The sequence below is a fragment of the Podarcis muralis genome, chromosome 1, assembly GCF_964188315.1.
Source record: "Podarcis muralis chromosome 1, rPodMur119.hap1.1, whole genome shotgun sequence".
Taxonomy (NCBI): Eukaryota; Metazoa; Chordata; class Lepidosauria; order Squamata; family Lacertidae; genus Podarcis; species Podarcis muralis.
The window spans coordinates 71,902,918-71,919,034 of NC_135655.1; the positions used below are offsets into that span (position 1 = coordinate 71,902,918).

The following is a 16,117-nucleotide window of genomic DNA, read 5'->3' on the forward strand; positions in this document are numbered from 1 at the left end:
TACTTCATCCATTGGATTTGCCTTATCTGTTTTAACAGCAATATCTTTAAAGACTTGAGTCTTTGGCAGGACACTTGAGTAATACCATTTTTACCGGATTCCTGAAATAATATTGTTACATGTGTCCTGGGTGATAAGAACTCTAGGAGCACATCATGTTTCCAGGTTCTGTTTCCTTGGAATGAGGCCACTGGAGGTTTGTAGCATTTTTGTGATGTATGAACACACACACACACACACACACACACACACAGGTCCATGTAGGTGGAGTTGCCGCTTAGCTTCAACAGATGTCCCAGATATCAGTGCTTTCCATCAATATTTTGGGGAGGGATTTAGCTACCCCATTTTCCAGTAGTGATGTATGGAAGTGAAAGCTGGACCATAAAGAAGGCTGATCGCCGAAGAATTGATGCTTTTGAATTATGGTGCTGGAGGAGACTCTTGAGACTCCCATGGACTGCAAGAAGATCAAACCTATCCATTCTTAAGGAAATCAGCCCTGAGTCCCTGGAAGGACAGATCCTGAAGCTGAGACTCCAATACTTGGGACACCTCATGAGAAGAGAAGACTCCCTGGAAAAGACCCTGATGTTGGGAAAGATGGAGGGCACAAGGAGAAGGGGATGACAGAGGACGAGATGGTTGGATAGTGTTTTCGAAGCTACTAGCATGAGTCTGACCAAACTGTGGGAGGCAGCGGAAGACAGAAGTGCCTGGCGTGCTCTGGTCCATGGGGTCACGAAGAGTCAGACACGACTAAATGACTAAACAACAACATAGCTACCCCACAAATGCTGTTAGCTTCCAGAATCTAAAACTCAGTTTCTCTCTGACTCTGTGTCAATCTAAAACTTCTCTTTCTCATTCACAGACACCTCATTGACCTCACTTCCAGCCAAGGGAGGAGGAAAGAAAAGCATGTCCTCTATCATCATGTTGGCTGTCATATTTCTGAAGTATCTCTACCTATTTGGCCTCAGTGACAACATATTACCCCTAGTGTACAGAATATAGGGACCTTTAAAAAAAACAACAGGATCTGATGAAGCAGGTCTGAGGTCATAGTGGCTCTTTGCCAGTCAGGGCAGGATGTGCTGGTCCATGGCTTAGTATAAAATTCATCTCTTGATAGACCTTTCAGCCAGTTCATGCAGCCAACAGCAGCAGAACAAGCAGTGAATGGCCAAAGGACACCATATGATTCAGAGCTCTGGGAACCCCAGCTAATTTGGTATGGTACCAGTCCGCACACAAGCTATATTCTGTGAACAGTTTTTCTGCAATCAGTTAAAATCACGGAAATGAGTCAAACATTCATGTTGATGAAAATCAAAGTGTTTGAGGTTTTGTTTGTTTTAAAGCTGCCCAGAGCAGTTTAGCAGACCTCCTCCAGACGCCAGACTTACAACTGTAGAATCAAAGGGTTGGAAGTGACTCCAAGGTCAGTTAGTCCAGCCCCAATCGGATAACAGTCTTCCCCAACCTGATGTCTTCCAAATGTTGTTGGACTACTGGATAGGGCTTATGGGAACTGTAGTCAAAAAAATATGTAGGGCACCACATTGGGGAAGGCTGTTATAAAACGGCATTTAATCAAAGTATGTGCAGCTTAACATAACCTAATATTATTTCTGCCATGTTTTCCTGATTGAGAAATGGTCTCACACAGAGGAGATGTATCCTGTGACTCCCGTCCATCATAAATGTTAGTGCTTTCTAGGAAGCTCTGTGATTACACTTATGTGTCCCAGTTAAGCTCTATATAGAAATAATAAAGTAACACAGCAAAGAAACATAGCAGAGTTTATAACGCATTGTGTCCATTTCACTGCTATGGGGTGTGAAATTGAATTTTATGCAATCTTACCTGAAAAATGAAGACCTTTACTTAGGTTGCTAGTGTCTCGGTAGTACCTCACATTACAGGACAGAGTACAAGTGACATTATTTCCATAAACCTTATAGTGTATGATTCCTGGTCCTTTTATATATTAAATAAAGGCAACCTGATCATGAATGCATCAGTGAATTGAGAAGGAAGTGGGGAAATGTAGTGATACACCCTTGGTCTGAAGAAGAAATGGGGAACCTTTGGTACTCCAGGTGATGCTGGAAACCTTGGCCCAATGGCCAGGGATTATGGGAGTTGTAGTTGCAGGTTCTCTATTCCTTTGTATGCAGCGGAATGGATGGATCTACTTCATTTGCAAAGTAGGGGTGTGTTTTGTTTTGTTAAAACATCTACAGATCTTGTTGACCAGGGCACAAACATGCTTCCGGTTAGGAAAATGCCTCTGTTGCATTTGTTCAGATTGTGGGCTGGTGCCCCATTAGCCATTAAACTATTTGTTGGAAATAAGGCCCACAGATTTCCCAGTGGAACTTACTTCCATCCCACACATATTGTTTTCAGGATCCTGGCCTTAGGTTGCCTAATTGGCAATATTTACATATTATAACTGGGCTGTGATTTGTAGCCTCCACATTCTTTTCTTGCTCTTTGAAACTTCTCTTGTTGTTTTAAATCTCTATTTAATCACTATTAAAATTCAGTAAGCTTTTTTTTTTTTAAGGTTTTAGACCTAGGAACATAAATCATAAAGAATAATACCTAGGAACTCAGGTTGCCAATTCCCCATGGCATCTCAAGAATAACTCTTTCATTTTGAAGTGAAAATGTTTGAAGATGGTTTGAATGTTTGAACACTGAAGATCAAGCAACATATTCACATTGATCTTTTCTTTCAGCAGGCCTGAACTGATTTCTCTGCTTCTCTTTTAAGCCGGGAAATATGCCTGTTCTCTCTTGGCCACTAGCGGAACAGCCATTTCTGTCTTCCTCCTTCATCACCACTTCTGATGAGAGGGAGCCAATGTCAGAGAAAACGCTCATTCCCATCTATCTGAAAATGCCTCTATTGATTAAAGGGGATGATGGGGAGTGGGATGCGATTTTCACAGGCAACATTCCAAAGGTTGCCAAGCTAATGTCAAATGCTGCTTTCTATGGCAAAGAGCTGAGAGGAGCGGCCGCTCCTCTGCCTTCCCCCCTCCCTCACGCACCCCTCCCCAAATTGCCTGAGTGCATCTTTTCACGTTGACGAAAGGAGGCTCAAGGCAGTCCTTTCTATGTCTTTCTCGAAATAAAAAGCCAAAGGAAAGCTAGCAAGACCCTTCGTCAGGCCCAGCCCTGCCGTCTCCTGCAGTCCCCACATTAATCGCTGGCAGCAAGGTAGACAATGGCAATCCCAGGCTCCCTCTGGCTCAGCACGCTGCCTCTCGCTCTTAAGGCTTCCAGAGAGAAGCACCAGGTTGCCCAACCCCGGGGTCTTTCCGGTGCGCCCCCCCCCCCGCCGAATCCATTCATTCCGAGGGAGAGATCCGAATCGGGACCGCTCCCCGGGATCTTCTCCAGCTGTGTGACATCCCATTCAGAGGTGCGATCCCCTCCGCCCGCTCCCTCCCTTCCCGGCTGAGAAATTCGCACCCTCCCTTTGGCCGCCTTGCTGTGCGCCCCCCCCCCTCTCTGTGTCTCTGCCTTTCCACTCCAGGTGACACTGGCGCGCGTGTAGCTGCCAGGCGCTGCCTCCCCGCGCTGCATTAGGACCCGGGGAGAACTGCTCTATTCAGAGCCCAGCGCGCCTGCGCGGTGCTGAAGTGTCCGGAGACCGGGCTGGCTGGACGAAGCAGCGAAGAACGGCAAGCGCGGCGGCGGCGGCGGCGGCGAGTTCTCTGGCACCCAGCCTTCCTTCAGCACCACCTGCGAGAGCTCTTGGGCGGCGGGCGCGAGGGAGGGAGGAGCAGACAGAGACGCGCTGATTCTCCACTTCCCTCAGCACAATCCACCTGAGGCTTCCCCAAGCTGCCTGGATCGCCTGCTCGCCTCAGCCCGACACGTAGGGAAGGAGGAATAAAGACCCCCCGTTCCCGATCCCTTTTTGCCTGCCCACCTCCCTTTCGACCCCTCTCATCGCCTTTCATCCATCCACCCCCAGTGGCAGCCTCCCGTCAAGGGAAGCGCTACTAATCAAGGGCTGCGGGAGCGCTGTCCATTTCAGCACCACGCTGCCCGAAGCAAAGGCGAGCCCACGTCGCGTGCCTAAGTCACCGCTGGTGGCGGGGAAGGTGGGGGGCGATCCGGCCAAAGCTCAGGGGCCGAAGGCGCCTTTCGGGCGGCTGCAAAGTGTGATCGGCATCAACAAGCAGGGAGCCGAAGAGGAAGCGAAGATTGAAGGCGACGCGAACGGATTTGGTGGTCTTTTGTTTGAATCGGAGAGCTACATCTGGAGAATTGTCAGCTATCTCTATCTCTCTATATATTCCGTTGCTGATTTGTTATTGCTTCGTCGTTATCACCATCCATTTAGTTGCTGGTTGTGGTTTTTCACAACCCTGCCTAAATAATAGGATTGCTACGTGTTGAGCTCTTCCTAGCAGCCACCTCTTGCTCCTGCCTCTGCTCCTAGGACGCCAGTACAGAACGATTTTTGTTTTACAAACATCAGCATCTTCAAGAGATTGGGTTTGATTGCTGCAGCTGGGCATTGGTATCTGCCCACTTTCTTCCTCCCACCTTATTTGTGTCTGTGTATGTGTGTGTTGTGTTGTGGACCCCTTACTCCACTGCCTCCAGCCTCTTGTTGCATGCCCCTGCCACCACCAATCTTCCCCACTGAACCCGCTTTGTAGGTCAGCTATGTCCCACTAGATTTATTAATTGATACATCTTAATTGAGGAAGCAACCCCCCTTCCCCACTCTGACACTCACCCCTACCTACCCAACCATATCTCGCAATCACTGTTCTTGGATATCCGGCATATTCTTATTTTAAATGAGGCTTGTATGAGTTTCAATTTGCCAGTAAAGAACCCAAATCTGCCATCATTAACTTTCACTGGTACTCTTGACTTTGCCCCTGTGGGAGTGAAGGGTATAAGAGGCCAAGACCAGTGGATGCCCTTGATAGGGGCACCTCTACCCCACATAGGAGAGGTATCAAGTTAGTTATTGATTGCAGATGAGCAGACGCCCCCTTATGTGCTTGTTGTGTGTTGTGCTTGTTTGGATGAGTCCACGACATGCCTAATAAGAGACGAGATGGGCCAGGGCGATGAGAGCGATCGCATTGTGATCAATGTGGGAGGGACCAGGCATCAGACTTACCGCAGCACCTTACGCACCTTGCCCGGCACTCGATTGGCCTGGATCGCGGAGCCGGATGCCCACAGTCACTTTGACTATGACCCCCGCACAGATGAGTTCTTCTTTGACCGGCACCCAGGTGTCTTTGCCCATATCCTGAACTACTACCGCACAGGTAAGCTGCACTGCCCAGCAGATGTCTGTGGACCTCTATATGAGGAGGAGCTGGCCTTCTGGGGCATTGATGAAACCGATGTGGAGCCCTGTTGCTGGATGACCTACAGGCAGCACCGTGATGCTGAAGAGGCCCTTGACAGTTTTGGTGGGGCACCTCTGGATAATAGTGCTGATGATGGAGATGCAGATGGCACTGGAGACTCAGGTGATGGTGAGGAGGAGCTGGAGATGACTAAACGCCTGGCACTCAGTGATTCTCCAGATGGAAGGCCTGGGGGCTTTTGGAAGAGGTGGCAGCCCCGTATCTGGGCACTATTTGAGGATCCCTATTCCTCCAGATATGCAAGGGTAAGCCAAACAACCAGCACTCAGAATACCTTATTTACACAAACTCTACGAGGGTTTCTAACTTGGTGCTCTTCACCAGTTCCTGGTTGCATTTCATGTGCTGCAAACCATGCAGGGCCTCTCCACTTAAGGGCAGGTAAGGGAAGCCACATGCCTTCTAAGGCTGGCACCACGTGAGTGAAGCCAGCACTTCAGAACAAGGGCAGATACAAGGGCACAACACACCAGGAGGAGATTGAACATTATAACAAAGACCCAATATTGCAATCCATTTTAAGTAGACATCTTTTGATAGTCACCCAAGTAACTGCCTGAGCAATATTTTGTAGTCATATTTCTCTACTGAGTTACCTACCATTTTTCTCAACAAAGTGAAGAGGTATTCATTACTACAGCCACTTGACTGAAGGCTTGTATGATGGGTTTTTTGATTGAGCTGAATGGCATTTTCTTTTATCTGATTTCCAACCCAAAGGCCAGATATGATGCTCCAGGTTCAGCCTTCACTTTAGCAATTGTGTTTCTTTATTAAACTCAGGTGACTCATATCAAGACACGCATGCAAGGTATATCTTATTGCAGAGCAGGAGGAAGATTCCTTCTTCCTCATGCCAGCATTTGGAAGCAAGAGAAAATGGGTTTTGTGTCCGGCTTATTAATGTGAATGTGAACAAGACAGACAATAGACGTTGAAAAATTGGTCTCTTTGCTGATGGGGTGAAAGATGCTCCTGTGCTAATCTAGGGACAGATTCTGCTCCCTCTGATGTCACCAGCCAAACACACACTGACGTCAGTGGGGTCTGGTGAAATGTCATGCAGCTGCTTTTTGGAAGCAGTGGGGGGAAATGAAGAGAAAGATTGAATGGGGAAAGTTGCTTCACTTTTCTGAGGTCTTAAGTGGACGGGTGTATGGATGTGTGTTAAAACTATGGTTGCTGTTGTTTCCCTCATCCGCTATCATGGATGTTTTATTCCTGAGGGCATGTTTGTGTGGATAGACAAGACAAAAAATGAAAATATATTTGTGTGGGTAGAGAATGCAAAAAAATGAAAAGATACTTGGAAAATGGTTGTATACATGAAGAGCAGCCAATTTGATGACAAACACGAGATGACTTACTGGGCACAGAAAACAATTTTTGTTACTTACTGGAAGCATAAAGCTCAGCTTGTATCTTAAAATGGAAAATGGTGCCAGGCTGGCAAAGGAATGAATGAGATGTGTAGAGGGAGAGCCCCGGCTTGGCTCTTTTTGATTACTCCCCATTATATACTATTCAGAGATTTCGTACCACATTAGCAAGTTTAATATGTAAAGCTGTGAGTCTTTACATCGTGTGTAGTAAAGATTAATTAAATATTTGCTAGATCATAAAACAATGGTGTTCTTGAGCAGCAACACTTGGATCCCAGTGATATTTTGCAAGAGGACATGAAACTGTATAGAGAAGGTCAAATACTTGTTTTTTTCAGACAGATCCTGCTGGCTTTCTCTAAGAAAATATAATATGAACACAAACTGGATTTGAAATGGAGTCTCCCCTCTTCCCCCATAGATACTGAATTACACACAGACTAGGACCAGGCATGCATTGTCCCAGCTGGCATTGTGCAGAGCAAAGATCCTATATCGGAAGAGATGCTGTAGCTTAGTGCTGAAGCACATGCTTTTCATTCTAAAGTGGAATTTGTGGCACCTCTGGTTAAAATGGTTTCAGGCAGCAGAGCTGTGGAAGACATCCTGGAGATCCACTGCTAGTCAGGGCAAAACACATTGCTGAACTAGTTGTACCAATGGCCTCTTGCTCAGGCTTCATCTGACCCATGGGGCAACAACCGTAGAAAGCACCCGTGGGGTGTAATTCATGATTTTGGTGTGACTTGTATCAATTCTGGTAATGAACAATCATGCATTCTATTTATAAGTACCTCTGTCAAAAGATATAGCTGGATAATTTTTGTTCTCTTAATTTGTTTATTTTACTGTCCATTTTTTAGCTGGGTTTTTGATATGGGTTTGTGGGGTGTATTAAGCCTTTGGGTTGCATTTGCCATTGTCCAAAAGGTATTGCAAATGGCTAATTTTCCTTTAATTCATGACCTTCTATGCAGGTTTTGCACTGTCTATAAGGAGTAAGACAACATGCAGACATTTAATTTTTTAAAAAAGCTTTGTCTAATATGTTCATAGCTATTAATGGATACATTAGCAGACCTTCAGCACCTAATAATGCAAATAGAAACTAATGGATGTGTTGTGTATATAAAGGAGTACTCAGAGCTGTGCTATGGTAATTTAATAGAAAACACCACAAAGACCTCAAACTAGCTACAGAAGCCATGAAGAAGAATCAATAGGCTCATTTACATACACACTATTTTTAAAAAGTCAATTACACCAAATAAAGTGTTCATCTAGGAAAAATACATGCACAGTTTTATTTAAGAACTGTATAGTTCTAAAATGCCTACATCAGATTAAGGCTTGCAAATTACTGTACATTTAGGCTTGGAAGTTTTCAAATGGTTTTATATTTAGGTATACACAATTGTCCTGTAATAAACATGTGACTGTGGGGCTGAAGGTGGATCTCACATTTACAAAATCTTTGGAGATTCTGAAGCCTTTGGGGGTACAAAACTCCTACAGTGAATCACCTTTTTCTTGGGCTACAATTGTGACCAAATCTTCCCCACATTTTAATTTTTCTCATGTCGTAAAGTTGTCCATGAAAGAATCCTAAAACTATACAGTAAAGTATTTATTACTCAAATATTGAATAGAATAGTGTGGTTTTTTAATCCCACCCCAATGCATGCGTGTGTGTTGCGTGCCCCCCATCTGTGCCACATATTCACATGCAGACATCAATATTTCTTAGGAAGTGTTTGAAGGACACGATTCAGCATTTCAACTTTGCTGTTCATGACAGAGCCATCTATACAGGTCTGTTTTCTTTCTCGCATTGGATGTCCAAAAAAGAAAGGAATGATCTAAAAACTGCTATAAAGTATAGCTACCCGTGCTTGACAAAACACCAGTTTCTATCAATAAATTTACAGATACCTGTGAATTTATTTTATCTTAATTTTAAAGCCTCACAGGCAGATGTTTTAAATGAAATATTGCTTGACATAATACTTCTCACATAGTACAGATACAAAATCCAGAAAAAACAAGTACTTATTTGTAACCTAATGAATAAAAGCCAATCCTGTGATTGAGAACAATTATCTCCTAGACTAATAGCTTACTCATTCTGAGTGTGAATCCTTATGTAACCAAAGCAGAAGCAGCCACATGTAAGAGAGGTTTCAGCAGGAAGCAAGCTAAGATCTGAAGAAGTTCAAAAGCTCTTTAGAAAAAGCCCAGGTGGATCTAAAAACAGCCTAACAAGAATTGAAAACCCTCAACAGAACATTGACCAACTATTGTGGAGGGAACAGAAAATCTGAGGGACAAGGGAAATAGAATGGAGTACCTGGAAGTACCATGGCTGGCTGACATACTGAACAAGAGCACTCCACACTGCAATGTTTTGTTGCAGCAGAGTGGCGCTGTGGTCTAAACCACTGAGCCTCTGCAGATCAGAAGGTCAGCGGTTCGAATCCCCGCAATGGAATGAGCTCCTGCTGCTCTGTCCCACCTCCTGCCAACCTAGCGGTTCGAAAGCACACGAGCGCAAGTAGATAAACAGGTAACACTGTGGCGGGAAGGCAAACAGCATTTCTATGCACTCTGGTTTCCGCCACTCTGTTCCGTTGCACTAGAAGCGGTTTAGTCAGGCTGGCCACATGACCCAGAAAGCTGTCTGTAGACAAGTGCTGGCTCCCTCAGCCTGAAAGCGAGATGAGCGCCACAACCCCATGGTCACCTTTGACTGGACTTAACAGTCCAGGGGTCCTTTACCTTTTACCTTGTCCTAGAAAGAAAGGCAGAAGAATTGCTGCTTAAGAAGGTCTGCTGGACTGATATTGCTGTATTATTATTTCATAGGGATGTGGAGGTCACAAATACTGTATCACTGTATGAGTCTTTTGCATAAATGTTAAACAAAACTTAGTTCTTAATCTTAAAACTCCCCTCCCCCTCTGTTGCAAAGATAGGTCAGGCATGTCTAGAAGGGGAAGTGGTGCACTTGCAACAGCTTGCTTGCAGTCTACTTTGAGGGAAGAGTCTACTACCCTCCAAATCTTCCCCAAAGTGACCATCCCTTGAAATGAATTAGCTGCTGATCTGAGGTTTAAACAGTGTCTAAATACCTAGATTTCTTCCCTGTCTAGGTATGGTTATAAAACAATTTAAGAGATCTTTTGAATAACCCCCCAATGATATGTAGCAAAACTTTCACATAAGTAGAGTTTAAACAAGTAGCCGATGAAACCCAGCAGGAGCCAGCAGTTTGACCTTGAATATTTAGCATCTTGTATAAACTCCCGTAATTCCTGTTTGATTTCAGAGGAACTTACTTATAGGCTAGTGAATTCTGTAAATTCCATCTTCCAAAGCTTTTTAGCTCGATGAAACCCAAACAGGAGATGGTAGTGGGTATGGAAAGGGATAGTTGGTGTCACTAGATTTCCTATATCAATGTTAAATGGAAGCTGTTTATTTTGACTGCAAGATGCTCTCTGAAGCAAATGTTGTTTCCCTCTTCAGCCACCAACTCCCCCAATTACATGTGTTTAGCCACTTTGACTGATGCCACTCTGTGCTAGCTGAAGAAACAGATTTGGGAGAGGTGTCTAAAAGAGAATTTCCTATACAAGGTAATGATAAAGGCAGCTTCCTGGTCAGCAGTGATGGGAGGAAAGAGATCGTGGCAAAGGGACAAACAGTCATGAAGGGCAGGGAAATATGTGGAGGGAGTAGAAAAGGGTGAGAAGGGATGAAATCTCAACTGACAGCAGTCCTAGGGCAGGATGATATTTGCATCATTTGTTATTGACATTTCAAAACCACCAAGAAATTCAATGGCAAAAAGTTCTACTTGAGTGTACAGTGAACATATCACGTTAACACCATCCAAATAACTTGAAGCAAAGTGCACCATAGTCTTTATTTTGTGTTACATGATGAGATAGTGAATAGAACTGACAACTCCTTGATAACCAACCTCTTTAAATTCATTGTTTGCAATACTCTTGACGTCCACCAGCCTTGTTTAAGATTGGTCATCCTTGCATTCAGAAAGACTATATGGAAGGACCAAAAGACACAGCAATGTGGGCACCTGCATACAAATTGTTCATTGAAAAATTTCTCAAAGGTTGGCATTCCTAAGTATCCCACTGGTAACAAAAATGTGAAGAGCCATTCCAATGCAAGGAAAATATTTTACTGGAATGGAAGAGTGAGGTGAGGTGACCAGGAAGATGTGATTCAAAAGAGAGAAAAGGAAGATGAACAGAAGAGAAAAGAGTGGAACAAGGGCAAAAAGAATTAGCAACTTCATTGCTTTATGGGCTTCTCCAAAGAAGCCTTTCATTTCATGAATGATGGAGGAAAGGGCATAGGTAAGAATTATTAGGGAGTTATATTAAAATTTTCTTTTTAAAAAGCTAAGGAAATATGGGTTTTTCCTCTGCAACAAAGAGTTCTTTGTTGAAATAATGGCCTCCCATGATTCTAATGGAGTAAGATATTTTATGAAAATTAATACCAGTCATGTAATGCCCCATGACAAAATAGTTACCTATGCTTAAACAAAATTTTCATGAGTCTCTTGCCATCCACTGTGCCAGAATCGATCTCACATGAGTGCCCTGTGAGCTTAAAGTTTAGGAGAAGCTTGACACTCTTACAGTGAGAGGGGAAAGTATTTGATCCCTTGATAAATTTGCCCATTTGCCCTCTGACAAAGAAATGACTAGTCCATAATTTTAATGGTAGGTTTATTGTAGCTGTGAGAGACAGAAGAACAACAGGGAAATCCCCAGAAACCCAGAAGACAAAAGTAGAAGAAGAAGAAGAAGAGTTTGCATTTCATATCCCACCTTTCACTCCCTTTAAGGAGTCTCAAAGCGGCTAACATTCTCCTTTCCCTTCCTCCCCCACAACAAACACTCTGTGAGGTGAGTGAGGCTGAGAGACTTTGGAGAAGTGTTACTAGCCCAAGGTCACCCAGCAGCTGCATGTGGAGGAGCGGAGACGCGAACCCGGTTCCCCAGATTACCAGACTACTGCTCTTAACCACTACACCACACTGGCTCTCAGAGATTGATGTGCATTATAATAAGTGAAATATGTATTTGATCCCCTATCAACCAGCCAGATGTCAGGCTACCTGGTATCTTCACTGTATGTAACGAGCTGAGATTAGAAGCACCTGCTGTAAGGGAGAGGTCTTACCTGTAATTCCAGCTCGTTACAGTACCTGTACAAAAGACACCTGTCGACAGAAGCAATCAATCCAGCAGATTCCAAAGTAGCTACCATGACCAAGACCAAGACCAGTCCAAGGATGTCAGGGACAAGATTGTAGACCTGCATGTACAGGCCCGTCTGCAGTTTGCCAATGCACATCTGAATGACTCAGAGGAGAACTGGGTGAAAGTGTTGTGGTCAGATGAGTCCAAAATCGAGCTCTTTGGCATCAACTCAACTCGCCATGTTTGGAGGAGGAGAAATGCTGCCTACGACCCCAAGAACACCATCCCCACCGTCAAACATGGAGGGGGACATATTATGCTTTGGGGGTGTTTTTGTGCTAAGGGGACAGGACACCTTCACCACATCGAAGGGACGATGGATGGGATCATGTATCGTCAAATCTTGGGTGAGCACCTCCTTCCCTCAGCCCAGGGTATTGAAAATGGGTCGAGAATGGGTATTCCAGCATGACAATGACCCAAAACACACGGCCAAGGCAACAAAGGAGTGGCTCAAGAAGAAGCACATTAAGGTCCTGGAGTGGCCTAGCCAGTCTCCAGACCTTAATCCCATCAAAAATCTGTGGAGGGAGCTGAAGGTTCGAGTAGCTACACATCAGAGGAGTGGGACAAAATACCTCCTGAGATGTGTGCAAACCTGGTGGCCACCTACAAGAAACGTCTGACCTCTGTAATTGCCAACAAGGGTTTTGCCACCAAGTACAGTCATCTTTTGCAAAGGGATCAAATACTTATTTCACTCATTATAATGCACATCAATCTCTGACTTTTGTCTTTTGGGTTTCTGGGGGGTTTCCTGTTGTTCTTCTATCTCTCACAGCTACAATAAACCTACCATTAAAATTATGGACTGGTCATTTCTTCGTCAGAGGGCAAATTGGCAAATTTAGCAGGGGATCAAATACTCCCCACCCCCCACTATATACACCTTACTTATTCAGGGAGCAAATTGAGGAGAAAAAATGTAAAAGAGAATAGGAAATTCACCAAGTAATCAGATTTTCACTTTATCCTTCAAAGGAACTTGACATATCACTCTTTCTCACATTCCTTTGTTCTAGCTATAATATCCAGATTATTTTGGTAGCATTGAGTTACATCAAGTAGAATGACAGTCAGAGAGGCTATGATTCAACAGCAGTGGATATAAATATACATCTGAAGTTTATGATTAGGACAGTTTACCAAGACCTTTCTTGGTATAGATGCCCAATGTTACTCTGTGTGAAAAAAAGGAGCATGAGGCAAGTCATACAATGATAGGGACACATAAAGTAGCACTATGAACTTTATTGACCCAGCTTTTTGGTGGAGGGGCCAGGAATCCATAATTTTAGTTCCTGTATTTTTGTTTTTAAATGGTTCTGTCTGTCCTGAGGTTTGCAACAACTTTTTTTGTGGTGCAGCTTCACTTTAGTAGATTGACCTATAGTGTAGTTTGATCCTTTTTAATGTATGTGTGTGTGCATGCATGTGTAGGGATGTAAGCTGGAATGTAGATGGTCCTGCCATGGGGTATGTTTGGTCTAGCTAACGCCATAATACAATGTGTTCCTTGTGCTCTTTAACAACAGGATATGCTAACAATTCAAAAACTAAACATATATACATAAGCTTTCAGGACAGAGTGGGTTAAAAGCCTAAATACATGTGTAAATCAACAACCTCAAGCAGCTTGTGTATGATCTCATTATACTATTGCAAATAATATCAGTTATTAACCAGTACCGGTGATTAGCTCCTACTAATAGCAACAATGGAACCTCTAGCTGTTTTCATTCTGGCTCACTACACATTCAGACATTTCTGCACGGTTTACATTGTGAACTTTTCCACAGGGCAATATATGTGGGCAGATACTTTTCTTATCATTGCATGTTTCTGGAGCCAAATCCAGAGACCCCCTGCACTCTGAACATACAACATTTGTTAAAATAAAAAAAGACTTTTTCTTGATGGGGGAAAAATCTACTTAACTGAGCTACTTTCTGACAATAAGAGGTGTAGTGGAACAGACTCTTTTGGAAGGTGGGCAACTCTGCTTCACTGGAGGTATTTAATCAGAGGTTGGATGGCCATCTGTCATAGGTGATTTAATTGAGAGTCCTGCATTGCAGGGGGCTAGACTAAATATCCCTTGCAGTCCCTTCCAACTCTACAAGTCTATGATTCTTTGGATCTTACACAATACAATAAAAATGCAACAATCTTTTAAATCTGGAAATGTTAGACTGAAAAACCTGGATGTCACAACTTGATTCATAAAACCACTTGGGAAGACCTGTTTTTGACAAGGCGATTTGGATCTTTGCATTCTTTTGTAATGCACCTAGCCCATAAGCTCCTGCAGTGTAACTGCCCAGAGAATGAAGAGCTAGGCTTTCAGTTCCTGAGTGAGAGAACATTTCATCACCTAATGATCATAAATGGGATCTGACACCATCCCAGTGCAATACCTCAGTCACTGGTGCTACAGCATTAGTGGGGCACCAGCCTGTTTGTGATGCAGCTGCCTCATGCTAGGAGCTTGAGCAGCTGTGCAAAAGCTACACAATTCTGGGGTATGTGATGCAGCCATCGATAGCCTCTTACACTCTATGCTGCCGACTATTCATTATGATGTATTTATTTTTATTTATTTTAATAATAATAATAATAATAATAATAATAATAATAATAATAATTTATTATTTATACCCCGCCCATCTGGCTGGGTTTCCCCAGCCACTCTGGGCGGCTTCCAAAAGAATATTAAAATACTGTGATACATCAAACATTAAAAGCTTCCCTAAACAGGGCTGCCTTCAGATGTCTTCTAAAAGTCTGGTAGTTGTTGTTCTCTTTGACATCTGGTGGGAGGGCGTTCCACAGGGAGGGCGCCACTACCGAGAAGGCCCTCTGCCTGGTTCCCTGTAACTTGGCTTCTCGCAGTGAGGGAACCGCCAGAAGGCCCTCGGTGCTGGACCTCAGTGTCCGGGTAGAACGATGGAGGTGGAGACGCTCCTTCAGGTATACTGGACCGAGGCCGTTTAGGGCTTTAAAGGTCAGCACCAACACTTTGAATTGTGCTCGGAAACGTACTGGGAGCCAATGTAGGTCTTTCAAGACCGGTGTTATATGGTCTCGGCGGCCGTTCCCAGTCACCAGTCTGGCTGCTGCATTCTGGATTAGTTGTAGTTTCCGGGTCACCTTCAAAGGTAGCCCCACGTAGAGCGCATTGCAGTAGTCCAAGCGGGAGATAACCAGAGCATGCACTTTTAAGAAGTTCTAGTCTGTCTTTTTTGTGTTCAGACCCAGAAACCTCCCCCCTAAATAAATTCACACATGACTCAAATTTTGGTTTTGGTTTTTGGCAGAATTTAAGCCACAACTTTATTGATTACAGAAAGTGACTGATTGCATAGGCTCTGGTTTGACTAGCTCACTGCCATGCAGGTAGCGCTGACCCAGGGTTCCAGCATAGGTCAGCCAAGGGTGAACACCTGGATAAGTGGAAAGCCGGGAACGGGCTAACTCCTCCACCCAAATGTCCCCCTGGACTCAGGCATGGGCACAACCACCTCTCAGGGGTTGACCAAACAATCTAGTCCCTGGATTCCTTTAACGGAATATTCTTCACATAGGGATGGTGAGAGCATTCTCCCATCCTTATCACCTGAACAAGAGCCTATCCGCAACCTTACAAGTTGTGACGATTTGCTATGTGGCAGGCAAAACCCAAATGGCACCAGCCAATCAGCCAAGTGGGGAAAATTCCTGCCGTGCCCCTGTCCCAATGACAGACGACACACGACAGCATAGCAAGGTCAAGAGCAAAGCCTTAAAAGTAGGGAGAGGTGGGCGGGTGTTCCGAATGCGCGTGCCAAAAGAGGAAGCTCTGGGTCACATGCATGGGCATAAAAAAGTCCCTCAAACCATTTGGACTGCGTCCCATTGGCCAGATTGTACCCAGCTTTGAGGGACCTACCAATCAGGTGTTGTGGCTGTCCAAATGTACCCACCCACAACACAGGGTGTCGGTTTTCCAGGTCTCACTGCATTCCGTGCCCT

General features: G+C 44.3%; 1 protein-coding gene across 4 annotated transcripts in view; it reads left to right on the plus strand.

The window, feature by feature from the left end:
• The first annotated feature begins 3,554 nt into the window (after positions 1-3,554).
• Positions 3,555-16,117, plus strand: part of KCNC1 (potassium voltage-gated channel subfamily C member 1) — a 118,343-nt gene continuing 105,780 nt past the window's right edge. Inside the window, exon 1 of one of the 4 annotated variants that reach the window (XM_028732756.2) lies at positions 3,555-5,672. In XM_028732756.2, coding sequence (XP_028588589.1) covers positions 5,103-5,672 — 570 coding nt within the window. In that variant the 5' untranslated portion in view covers positions 3,555-5,102. The remainder of the gene's footprint in view (positions 5,673-16,117) is intronic. The other 3 variants (XM_028732764.2, XM_028732792.2, XM_028732774.2) reach the window with 3 other exon arrangements.